Below are 12,269 nucleotides of genomic sequence, written 5' to 3' on the forward strand. Positions count from 1 at the left end.
GGGCTGTACTACCACAACAAGGATTAGGCCCCTCAGCTTCACCACCATCCACCCCTGGCACGCCAACATCCTGTAAGTCCAAGATGCAGAGTTTTTTGGCACTCAGCCCAAAAACATTACCAACCCTTGCACTAGAAAGATTTTGCATTTGAGACTTCACTCACCAAACCTGGAGAATGTTTCCCGCAGCTTGTCATCATCCATGTCATCTCCAAAATTTTTGATATAAACATTGGTAAATTCCATTGCTCTAGCCCCAAATTCAGCCTCACGCTCTTTGCGGGACTTAAAGTGACCAACAAAGCTGCAGAGAAGAAACAGAGGAACATGAACCCTCTTGTAATGATGACATACCTGCACTGGACAAGAAAGAGAGACAGGTATGTCCCCTGGGAATGAGGCTAGCAGAGTTCCTCCTAAAGGTAGCTTGATTGCCCATAGGTCCAGTCTGTGTGGCAGCTCAGCAACTTGAATAGACCCTCCTTGCATGTGTCCATCTCCTCGCAGAAGCTGGATATTGTTCCTGACCATTCGCATAGCGGCAACACCCTGCGCTCCCTGCCCAACAGAGCTGACAGTCCAAGGGCCCAAACACTGCTGGGGAATCTCATTCTCAAATTGATCCTTGACAAATTACATCATTTGTTCTCTTCCCCAACTCAAAGTTTGGGCCCACTTGCCTTAACACCACTGCTGCAAAGCTGCAGTGGTGTTACTGCAGACTAATACCAGAGACTGAGGGAGAGAAAGCTCACTAGGTGTCAGAATGGTATGGTGTGTCCAAGGAGGAGAGGAACAGCTCAGGACAGGAGAAGTCTACACCCTACCCCCTCCATTGCCTCTACCCCAATTTTCTTCAGAATTTCAGGCAGTCAGGTCCAGTGAGGAACCATGGAGTGATACATAATAGGACACACTCAGCTCATGCCTGTACCAGGCTCCCTTTGTGTTGCAACCTTGCAAGGATCATCCGTATAACTGTAATCCCCAACAATGACACTTACATCAGCATCAACTACTTAAATGATACTCATTTTGGAGGGTATAGCATATGTAAGAGCTGACAGCTGCTGAGGGAGAGAATGAAAGAAAGAAAAGAGGGGTGGGGCGGAGGGAATAAGAGGATGGGAAACACATAAAAGGGAAGAAATAGCCTGAACAGGAAGCAGTCTCCCATTAAAATGCTGACTGTGCACTGAAGGAGTCAGGCTAAGCAGGCATTTAGCTAGCACATAAAGGCTAGGCAGAGAGGGCTACCAAAGCATCACCCAAGGAAGCCCTTCCCCCACTTACACCTTGCGGTCATTGAGCAGCATCCCGTTCATGGTTTCAATGGCTCGATTTGCTGCCTCGTGAGTCTCAAAGTGAACAAAGCCGTAACCACGGGATCCATTCTCATCACAAACCACCTACCAACCAAGCACAAAAAGCAGAGCCAGATGCTCAAGAGCCCTACATAAGCAAGGATCCTCCCATCCCTTACCCTAGGCAGAATTCCCCCCAAAGCCCACCCCAACTTCACCCTCAGGGAACATCGACCCCATTGGTATCTTGTTTTACCCAAGCAATAGTATCTAGACTTGCAGGGTCATGACATGCTACCCAGTGGGGTGGTGGGAGTCTGGGTCACAGGCTCAGCTTCTGGGCAGCACTGAGTTCCATTAATTCAGCAGGTAACAACAAAAAGGAAATACGACTAGAAGTGATACAAACAGAATTCAGACTTCAGCCTGTTAACTATTCCTGGCAACTAGTCCCAGGCAAGTCTATGATAAATCCCATTCTTGCACCAAGTAAAAAAGTTCCTACCTTGCAAGAAAGGATATTCCCAAAGGCTGAAAATGTGTCGTATAAGGCTTTGTTGTCAATGGAGTCATCCAGATTCTTGATAAAGACATTCCCAACCCCCGATTTCCTGAGACCCGGGTCTCGCTGGGACCACATGATTCGAATCGGGCGACCTTTGATGACTTCAAAATTCATGGTGTCCAAGGCTCGCTCAGCTGGCAGGAGACATGCACATTTGATTACAAAACAGGCAGAGGGAACTGCAACACAACCCTGGCCCCTTCTTTGAAAGGACACCAGCTGTTTGAGTGATCAGATGGTTACAAGAAGTAGAGAGGTTTTATTTCCAAGCCTCACCATTGCGAGGGGGAAAAATATGAAATAAAGACCGGAGACGCAGCCTAAGTTACTTTGCAAACCAGGAGGAAATTAAGTCCTCTTGTAGCACCTTATGGAGAGACTGTCAGGCAAAGGGCTCAGTTCATGTAACTGCCTACAGTGATCCCTTAGTCCACGGTGGAAAATGAAGCACCTGAGAGTCCCCATTGGCCAAGGCATACTGAATGAGAATGACCGATTCCTCAATGAGCCCACCCAGGGTGTGTGGGCAGCAGATCACAGCTCTGCCCCAGCTCTGGACCATGTTGTCTCCACTGCAAGATCCCAGTCTGAAGCAGCTCCTTGCCCTGCCAGCACTGGTGGGGCCAGTCGCCATGGAAACCCTGGCCCTACGCTGTCATGGCTTCACAACTCCTGGGGTCTCCATGGAAACTGGATGCAGTGATCGTCCGGACCGGACGATCCGGACGATGCAGTGATGTCCGGTCCGGACGATCTTCACCCTAGGGTTCTACAGGAACTGGCCGAGGTCATTGCGGGACCCCTAGCGCGGCTCTATGAGCACTCGTGGTGCTCTGGCGAGGTGCCGGAGGACTGGAAGAGGGCCAATGTGGTCCCTATCTTCAAAAAGGGAAAAAAAGAGGACCCGGGAAATTACAGGCCAGTTAGTCTTACCTCAATCCCGGGTAAGCTCTTTGAAAAAATTATCCTGGCACACATCCAGGAGGGCCTTGCGGGGGAATGCATGCTCAGGGGCAACCAACATGGGTTCATCAGTGGCAGGTCTTGTCAGACCAACCTGGTGGCCTTTTACGATCAGCTCACCAAATCATTAGACGCAGGGGTTGCTGTGGATGTAGTCTTTCTGGACTTCCGGAAGGCTTTCGACACTGTCTCTCACCCTGTCCTCATCAAAAAGCTGGGAGACTGTGGTGTCGATGCCCACACGGTCAAATGGGTCGCCAACTGGTTGGAGGGCCGCACCCAGAGGGTGGTAGTGGATGGGTTCTTCTCGACCTGGAAGGACGTGGGCAGTGGGGTTCCGCAGGGCTCGGTCCTCGGGCCCGCACTGTTCAACATCTTCATCAGTGACTTGGATGACGGGGTAGAAAGCACCCTGTTCAAGTTTGCTGATGACACTAAGATGTGGGGGGATGTGGGTGCACTAGAAGGGTGCAATAGGCTACAAGCTGACCTTGACAGGTTGCAACGGTGGGCGGATGAGAATAGGATGGGGTTTAACACTGATAAGTGCAAGGTGTTGCACATGGGGAGGAAGAACCGGCACCACACTTACAGGTTGGGGAACTCCCCTCTTGCCAGCACGGAGACGGAAAAGGATCTTGGAGTCGTCATTGACTCCACGATGAACATGGGCCGGCAGTGTAGGGAGGCAGTCAAGAAGGCCAACCGTACCCTGTCATGCATCCACAGATGCATCTCGAGCAGGTCCAGGGAGGTGATCCTCCCCCTCTATGCGGCACTGGTCAGGCCGCAGCTGGAGTACTGCGTCCAGTTCTGGGCGCCACACTTCAAGAGGGACGTGGACGATATGGAAAGAGCTCAGAGGAGGGCCACTCGTATGATCAAGGGTCAGCAGGGCAGGCCTTATGAGGAGAGGCTACGGGACCTGAACCTGTTTAGCCTCCACAAGAGAAGGTTAAGGGGGGACCTTGTGGCCTGCTACAAACTGGTCAGGGGGGATCAGCAGGTATTGGGGGAGTCCCTGTTCCCCCGTGCGCTGCCAGGAGTGACCAGGAATAACGGTCACAAGCTGGCGGAGGGTAAGTTTAGATTAGATATTAGGAGGCGCTACTTCACAGTCAGGGCGGCTAGGGCCTGGAACCAGCTTCCAGGGGAAGTGGTGCAGGCTCCTAGCCTGGGGATTTTTAAAAGGAAGTTAGATGAGCACCTTGCCGGGGTCATCTGACCCCGGTGCTCTTTCCTGCCAAGGCAGGGGGTCGGACTAGATGATCTACCTAGGTCCCTTCCGACTCTAGCTACTATGAAACTATGTGGGCAGGGGCTGCTGGGAAATAGAGTCTGCTGTGGGCCCAATCCGGTCCGCGGGCCGGACCTCACCCACCCCCAAGATAACGAATGGGATACAGATGCAGCATGGAATACAGGTACCTCATGGGAGGGGGCCGCAGGAAGACCAGGAGACACCACCCGAGCAAGACAGGTGATAAATGCAAGGAGTGCCCAGGTAAGAAACAGGGGTCCAGACAGTCTCCCAAATCAGGGGATGGCACACGAAGCTAGGCAAGGCCTTAAAAGCCTATATACCAATGCTCATAGCATGGGGAACAAACAAGAGAAACTCGCCCTCAGAATAGCCCATTCAAACCCAGACATAACAGGGCTTACAGAAACGTGGTGGGATTCATCCCACGACTGGGCAGTTAGCATTAGGGACTATAGGCTTTACAGGCAGGATAGAGAAGGCAGGAAAGGTGGGGGTGTGGTGCTTTGTGTCAAGGAGCAATACACAGCCTCTGCCAGCAAAATGGGGTCGGAGGAGGGGCAAGCGGAAGTGCTCTGGGTCAAGATACATGGGGGCCGTGGGGAGAGGGATTTAACAGTGGGGGTCTACTACAGACCCCCCAACCAAGGGGAGGAGCTGGACTGGGAATTTTTGGGCCAGCTTGCAGAGGCACTTAAGACAAGTTGTCATGGGTGATTTAAATTACCCGGACATCTGCTGGGAGGAACAGTCAGCCAGGTCGGACCATTCCAGGAGGTTCCTGGCTGAGATACAGGACCTCTACTTAACCCAGGAGGTGCACAGTCCCACCGGGGGAATGCCCTGTTGGACTTAGTCCTGGCCACAGGCGACGACCTGGTAAGGGGCCTCCAGGTCCTTGACCACCTGGGCAATAGCAATCATCGCTTGCTGGAATTCACCGTTCAGCGCAGGGTGTCAAGGGCCAGCAGCAAGGCGGTAGCCCTAGACTTCAAGAGGGCCAACTTCAACAGGTTGAGGAGACTAGTGGGAGAGGCACTGGGGTTCTCGAGAGCAGGGGAACTCAGTGTCCAGGATGAGTGGTTGTTCCTTAAGGAAACAATACTCGGGGTCCAAGGGGTGACCATCCCAACCAGAAGCAAAGGGGCAAGGGGGCAGGAGTGCCCGTAAGCCCCACTGGCTCACCAATGGCATCCGGGAATGCCTGACTGCCAAAAAGGCAGTGTACAACCGGTGGAAGGGGGGTGCTATCTCCAAAGAGGAGTATACCTCCTCTGCTCGGGCCTGTAGCGGGGCTGTCAGGAAAGCTAAGGTGCACATAGAGCTAGGACTTGCGTCCAAATTCAAAGATAACAAAAAGTCCTTTTTCAAATATATATGGAGGAAGGCAGCGGCACCGGAAAATGTGGGGCCCCTGCAAGATACGCTGGGCAATCTGGTGGTTGCGCCAGAGGAGAAAGCAGACCTCTTTAACCAATTCTTCACCTCCGTTTTCTTGGGCAGGGACCGGGACTTGCCCACCATGATGCAAGATGGACTCGAAGGGAACACCTCCAGACCTCAGGTTGGGGAGGACTGGGTTAGAGAGCTTCTGGAGGGGCTGGATGTGTTCAAATCAGCAGGTTCAGGTGCTCTCCATGCCAGAGTGTTGAGGGAGCTAGCAGAGGTTATTGCAGGGCCCTTGGCACAACTTTACGAGCGCTCACGGTGCTTGGGCCAGGTGCCGGATAATTGGAAGGTAGCCAGCATGGTCCCCATCTTTAAAAAAGGGAGGAGGGAGGACCCAGGCAACTATAGGCCCATCAGTCTTACCTCAATCCTAGGGAAACTCTTTGAGAAGATCATCATGGAGCACATCTGTGATGGGCTGGCTTCAGGGATGATGCTCAAGGGCAACCAGCACAGTTTCATTAGGGGCAGGTCATGTCAGACCAACATGATTGCCTTTTATGATCAGGTCACAAAAGCATTGGATGCAGGTGTCGCCATGGACATAGTCCTTCTGGACCTCAGCAAGGCCTTTGACACCGTCTCCCATGCCATCCTCATTAAAAAACTAGGCAACTGTGGCATTGATGCCTACACAGTCAGATGGATCGCAGATTGGCTGAAGGGTCATACTCAGAGGGTGGTCGTGGATGGGTCATATTCGACCTGGGGGGAAGTGGGCAGTGGAGTCCCCCAGGGCTCGGTCCTTAGGCCCACGCTGTTCAATTTCTTTATCAGCGATTTGGACAACAGGGTGAAAAGCAACCTGTTTAAATTCGCTGATGATACCAAGATTTGGGGTGAGGTGAGCATGCTAGCAGGGAGGGAAAGATTGCAGCAAGACCTGGATAGGTTACAGGGGTGGGCTAGCAAAAACAGGATGGCTTTCAATACTGACAAGTGCAGGGTGCTGCACTTGGGCAGCAGTAACCAGAAGCACACTCATAAGATGGGAAACTCCCTTCTTGAGAGCACGGAGGCAGAAAGGGATCTTGGAGTCATTACTGACTCCCAAGATGAACATGGACCAACAATGCGAGGTCACGTTTGGCAGGGCTAACCGCACCTAGTCATGCATCCACAGGTGCATCTCAAGCAGGGCCAAGGAGGTGATTCTCCCCCTTTACACAATGCTGGTCAGGCCGCAGCTGGAGTACAGTGTCCAGTTCTGTGCGCTCCATTTCAGGAGGGATGTGAACAACATGGAGAGGGTCCAGAGGAGGGCCACCTGCATGATCCGGGGACAGCAGGGCAGACCCTGCAATGAGAGACTGCGGGACCTGAACTTGTTCAGCCTTCACAAGAGAAGGCTGAGGGGGACCTGGTGGCTGTCTATAAACTCACTAGGGGGGACCAGAAGGGTTTGGGAGAGACCTTGTTTCCCCTAGCGCACCCTGGCATGACAAGGAACACAAATTATTAGAGAGTAGATTTAGATTAGACATCCGCAAGAACTACTTCACGGTCAGGGCGGCTAGGATCTGGAACCAACTTCCAAGGGAAGTGGTGCTGGCTCCTACCCTGGGGGTCTTTAAGAAGAGGCTTGATGCCTACGTGGCTGGAGTCATTTGAGCTCAGTTTTTCTCCTGCTCGGGGGGGGGGGGGGGGGGGGGGGGGGGCTCAGACTTGAAGGTCCCTTCTGACCAGACTTCTATGATTCTATGTGCCAGAGCTTTGAGGAAGATTGTTGTCGTACACAGGTGAGAAAGTCAGTTAGCAAATTAAAAGCACAGGGGCTAACGATGTACCCTAATTTATACAGGGACGGAGATGTGATTAGATGCTCAATCCTACCAGTGGTTACTAAAGAAGAACCCTAAGCAAGACTATAGTAGATATGAAGAAAAACCCAGTTTTAAGCCAGTACTACTTTTTAAATGCTCCTAGAATTTATACACCCCATTTAAGCAGATCCCCAAACCACCACCAGCTATACACAAAAAAAAGTTCCAGGGAGGTTAACTTTTATCAAACTTACCATCTGCAGGCTGCTGAAAATTTATGTAGGCATAGCCCAGCGATCGGCGTGTGGCAACATCCCGACAAACTCTGATGGACATTATCGGCCCAGCAGGCGAGAACTTCTCATATAACATGGCTTCTGTCACATCTGGATGTAGATCTCCCACATAAAGGGAGGCTAATGGATATCCCGGGCCACTAGCATTCATGGTCAACCACAAAGCTTAACTTTAAAGTGAAGCAAGACCCAGTTACACACTGCAGCGCAGAAAATACCTTTTGTGCTAAGATAATACAGCATGAATCATATGAAGCAACCAAGAAAAATGTGATCCCAAACCTTCCTGTTGCCCATGAAGTTGTATAGTGTAGCAAACAGAAATCATAAATTCTTACCAGTGGCATTTGGATTATTTGTACCTCTGGTACATCACAAGCCTCATATGCACACCTCATAGATCACAACCTGAAACTAATCAATATCATTCAAACAGCAAACTCTGAATTGTTTATTGCACACTGATATCTTAAATAAACCCCTAGTCCATGGAAATTATGCAGACAATAGGACACTCAGATGAGGCGTGACTCACTATTTTCAATTTACATGCACTAGTTAAGAGAACCAATTGGAATTTCATTCCCTGGTAAACAAACAGCCCTATCCCGCTGAAGGATTTTAATCCCTCACGTGATTCACCATACCCTTGCTCTTCAGAGAGAAAGGCAAATCTAAGGACAATGGAGGGTATTTTGCTGCAAGATAAATCCCCTACAAGGAAATCACCACTCTTAGGATGATATCCCAACCTCCAATATCCTTAATATCAATCTGTTGCAAGTTAGCAACATTCAAAGTTGTTACTGCCCCAGTTAAATAGGCCATCAGGGATCCAGTTATTTTGTCATGGGCGGAGAAGGACACAGGATGGAGATCTGCAGTGCAGAAGTTTGAGATGAGCAACCTCGTGAGAGAATGCTAAAGGGCTGGGCAGGAGTAGGGTTAAGTAGCGGGGCTCAGTCAAAATGTTGGCTGCTTCACCCAAGGACACAAAGATTCTGGCAAATGTCACACTCCCCACTTCTGCAAGATGGAGATGATTATGATAACACTTCTCTACCTGAGAGGGCCCACCAATGAAGATGCTAGAAAAGCACGCTACTTTCACCACATTTGAACAATCCCATGATAAATCAGCCCTTCATATCTAAGGATTAACCTACAGACCTACCATGTACCATTCAAACAGCAGCAGCAAAGGAAATGAGGGCCATCAGGGAGAACAAGGAAAACTGACTTAAACAAACACTGCAGGGAAGAACTGGTAGTAATTGTTACTGTGGGACCACGATGCCAGTGGAGATCATCAGCTGCAAACATCATTTCATTTCCAATATGCCACATCTACATTAACCACAAAACACCAGAACCTGAGGTTTCAAAAGTAAGCCTAGCACTAATCCTAGCAGGTCCTTCTTGGTAGCAGGCCTGGCCCCTGGCATTCACTCCTGAGAAAAGTACTAGTGTAGCCACTTCCAGAATTAACTGCAAAAGGCAGCACTTCCAAACCAGTTAAATCCTAGTTTCTTATCTGGCTGCTAAGACTTGGGGAAACAGGAGGAGAGATGTTTGGTCCCCCTTGCTAACGTGACTTCTATATCTTCTCATAGCACCAAGGAGCCCCAGTCACTGGCCAGGACCTCACTGTGGCAGGTGCTGTACAAATAAAGAACAAAAAGGGTCTCTGCTGCACAATCCAGGTTTTAATTTTAAAATCTCATTTTAAATCTTACAAAGCCACCAGATAAAACAGTGACGGTTCCAAATCGGAGCTCAGAATAAACCAATACACAGTACAGCAGGTGGCTGATATTCTTTAAATGTTTTCTAAAATACACATACCAGCTTGGAGTCAGAGCCCAATGCTGAACTTGGGGGGGGAGGGGGGTTCCAAACTACTTCCATCTCCTTGGCTGAGATCCTAACTTCTCAACTGACTGAGACACATTTCCCCAAGGGTCCTATACAAATACTCCCAGCCCCACAACTGAAGGCTCAGGAACAAGCCACATCCTGCAGCCAAAGGGTGAACTGCTGTTTTGGGATTGAAGGAAGGGGGATAATGGAGAGGACAGAGAGACTGCATTACAGAAGCCTAATAAATGGAACTCTCATTCATAAACTTGACCAAACACTACACAACTGAAGTCGCCCAAAGGGTATTTAAAAAAAACCCAAAACAATCTTTAAATTCTGCCAACAGCCCATACTGAGGCCGTTGGCAGAGGTTTCTTTTTGTAGAAAACTGAAAACTTAATGGAAATGCAATCACTAAAAATACTACATTGGGAGGGGACTAGAAAGTCAGAGAGAAGAATCAGACAAGCAAAAGTTCTGGATTCATACTAGCTCTAGTCTCCAGCTATAGTCCAACCCTTGGCTGCTACAGATATCTGGACTTTTCTCAGACTTGACCTATCCACTGACGCATCACAAGCCTCCTGTCCTTTTTCTCAAGTCAAGTCAGCCTACAAGAAGCAAGTTGTAAATATAAATCTAACAGGGAGGACAAAGGGTCGTCTCCAACATTTCTCTAGTTTCTTTGATGTAGGAATCTCAACGCGCTCAACAGAAGCACAAATTAATCTCATGGCCCTCCTCTCTAGCATCGTTGCCTGCTGGGGAATGGGAAAGGATTCGCCCACAGCCACAGTCTGACTCACTGGCAGAGCTGGAAACACAACCAGGAAGTCCCAGTTCCCAGCGCACTGGGCTACATTCCCTCGCCCAGGGAGGAATGCCTAGAATAAGTCACTCTCTCCATGGAGATTATAGTCCGAAGTAGTGAGTCAGGCAGGGAAGAATTCAAAACCTCATTAACAACTTCAGAGCATTTCCAGCAGCATAAGGAATTGGGCAGAGCACAGCAGAGAGGAAAGGTAGTGTGTGGCAGTAAGAGCCTAACCCCTCCTTCCAGGGAGCTAGGATAAGCTGGTCATCTCCGCAGGTCGTTCCACATCTGTTGCAGGACCCAGGCTTGCACACCCGGCTCGCACACACCGTACTCTCAACATCTGGTTCTCCCATTAATCACTCTGGCGCTGCTGCAGAAGACTTGCATTGCAGTCGCACAGCTTCCCAGCATGGGTAGCCAAGACTATATATAGTTAGACGACCGCATTTTGAGGTCAGGCATTTCTACCACCTGCAGGCACGCTCAGGCATCGTGCACTTTGATAGACGGCCCCATTTCCTTCAGCACATCCCTTTTTTCGAGGGAGGCTGCGGCAGCTTTTCACAGCTGTTTCCCATTTGCAAAAAAATCTACGTCCCCATTCCAGTCCGTGAACGCCTCCCAAACTACCTGCTTCAGTATTTCAAGCCAGGACAAGCCTTATGAAGGATTGTTTTCAAGAGGTCTTAGGATCCGAGTGAACCTCACTCGGCCCCTGCGATGCGCGCCCACCCCCAGGCTTGGCAGAGCTGCCCGCGCGCACTCAACCCGCCCCCCAAGGAGCTGCCCCCGCGGTGGCCAACCTGGGGCACGGTGGCACTGGCAGCCTGGGGAGGGAGCGGGGAGGGAGCACGAGACAACGGGAAGCAGCAGCGGGGACGGGCAGCCGAAGAGCCGCACCGCGCCGACTGGGAGGGCTGCCAGAAGCCCCGCCCCTTCCTGGGGCGGAGCCATCCCCGGAATCCCCGCGCACTCACGCGCAGCCGCAGCTCCGGCCCGGGCGGCCGCGGACCCCGCCCCTTCCCCTCCCGCCCTCGCCGCAGCAGTAGGGCCGGCGGGAGCGCCGCTCCGCGCACCGACTTCGAGGGGGTGGAAATTCGCGAGGGCGCCTCTGCCCTACAGGCGGGGGGAGCAGCAGGGATAGAGGTTAAAAAACAAAACCCACAAAGGCGGGTAGGAAAATAGAGCGGGTCGTGGGCAGAGCAGGGCTGGTTAGAGGGGAGCCGGTGCTTGCAGCTCCCTCGGTTGAGTGCATCTGCTTCAGGTGACTTGGTGTAAATGGTGTACATGACAAGTGTATGAAAGGAGTGTGTGGCACGCTCCCCAATAGTCTGACTCAGGTGCCCATTAGTGTGCAATAAACCCTAGTTTGCTAAACCCACGTGTTGGTTTTATGTCACTCCCGTGCCTGTACAGGAGGAGACATGTAGATGTTATGTCCACTGCTGAGACTGTACGCTCTTCAACAAGAAGCCACCTCCCTGTGCTGTTTCTTCATTAGATGAAAGGAGGCCTCAGTCCACCGCTAGTCCTCCTACCGGCTTGCAGCAACATGAAGACAAGTGAATTAAAACAAGATCCTGCTCTTTACTCTTTGCATTCCCTTCCTCCACTCATTTGGCACCACGTGCCACACGAGAGCCACCCAGTTCACTTGAAATGTCAGATCTTCCTTCAGCTAAGCCATCTTGAAGGAACTGGTTTTTAATATAGTTCAAAATTATGTGTTACTGCTTATTTTTGCCTCAACCTCTGATTTTGGAAAAAAATCTCACAAGGAAAATACATGAAAAAGAGACTGTTCAGAAAGCTGTGGCATTCACCATTGCAGCAGCACCAGGCCAATAAGTGCCTAATATGGTGCTAGCAAGAAGTACCTTGCTTCTTTGAGCACACAAGCTTCTTTGGATAAATGTGATATCTTTTAGACCACTACACCATTGGAAAACTTGTTCTTTGCAAGCTTTCGGGTACAAACATCCTTAACAACG

At 50.6% G+C, this 12,269-nt stretch overlaps 1 protein-coding gene across 1 annotated transcript in view; it reads right to left on the minus strand.

The window, feature by feature from the left end:
• PABPC1L (poly(A) binding protein cytoplasmic 1 like) overlaps positions 1 to 11,192 on the minus strand; it is a 31,391-nt gene extending 20,199 nt beyond the window's left edge. Inside the window, exons 1-4 of the mRNA XM_090064897.1 lie at positions 7,560 to 11,192; positions 1,810 to 2,003; positions 1,294 to 1,409; positions 165 to 304 (exon numbers count right to left, since the gene is read on the minus strand). Coding sequence (XP_089921023.1) covers positions 165 to 304; positions 1,294 to 1,409; positions 1,810 to 2,003; positions 7,560 to 7,752 — 643 coding nt within the window. The 5' untranslated portion in view covers positions 7,753 to 11,192. The remainder of the gene's footprint in view (positions 1 to 164; positions 305 to 1,293; positions 1,410 to 1,809; positions 2,004 to 7,559) is intronic.
• Positions 11,193 to 12,269: the final 1,077 nt, after the last annotated feature.

This window comes from Crocodylus siamensis, chromosome 10 (assembly GCF_052110815.1).
Source record: "Crocodylus siamensis isolate JL-2025a chromosome 10, ASM5211081v1, whole genome shotgun sequence".
Classification (NCBI taxonomy): Eukaryota; Metazoa; Chordata; order Crocodylia; family Crocodylidae; genus Crocodylus; species Crocodylus siamensis.